The sequence below is a fragment of the Nestor notabilis genome, unplaced genomic scaffold, assembly GCF_000696875.1.
Source record: "Nestor notabilis isolate BGI_N333 unplaced genomic scaffold, ASM69687v1 scaffold17185, whole genome shotgun sequence".
Taxonomy (NCBI): Eukaryota; Metazoa; Chordata; class Aves; order Psittaciformes; family Psittacidae; genus Nestor; species Nestor notabilis.
Genome location: NW_009929930.1, coordinates 7,963 through 8,323, shown reverse-complemented (window position 1 = coordinate 8,323; position 361 = coordinate 7,963). Strand labels below are relative to the sequence as shown.

General features: G+C 65.7%; 1 protein-coding gene across 1 annotated transcript in view; it reads left to right on the top strand.

Moving 5' to 3' along the window:
- Positions 1-361, top strand: part of ULK3 (unc-51 like kinase 3) — a gene marked incomplete at its 5' end in the record, with an annotated part of 5,352 nt that overhangs the window by 706 nt on the left and 4,285 nt on the right. The window contains 2 exons of the mRNA XM_010015211.1: positions 31-110; positions 218-300. Coding sequence (XP_010013513.1) covers positions 31-110; positions 218-300 — 163 coding nt within the window. The remainder of the gene's footprint in view (positions 1-30; positions 111-217; positions 301-361) is intronic.

The window sequence follows — 361 nt, the reverse complement described above, 5'->3', positions numbered from 1 at the left end:
GGCACCCGATGGGGTTTGGGGCTGAAGGGTGCTCCCCCTTTGCAGAGATGGCCAAGGACAAGCCCCGGCTCTGCGCTGCGCTGGAGGTGGCTTCTGCTGCCATCGCTAAGGTGAGGGGTGGATTTGGGGGTGCCGTCGAGCAGAAGGGGAAGGAGCAAACCTGTGGCGGGGGGGATGCTGGTGCATCCCCCAGTGTCCTGCAAGGGGCGTCTCACAGGAGGAGGAAGGCAAAGACGACGGTGACACCCTGGAGCTGTACCAGCAGAGCCTGGGGGAGCTGCTGCTCCTCCTGGCCGGTGAGTTGCGGTGGGTGCTGCAGGGGCACGTTCTGCGCTGGGTGCTGAGCTGATGGCGCATCCCT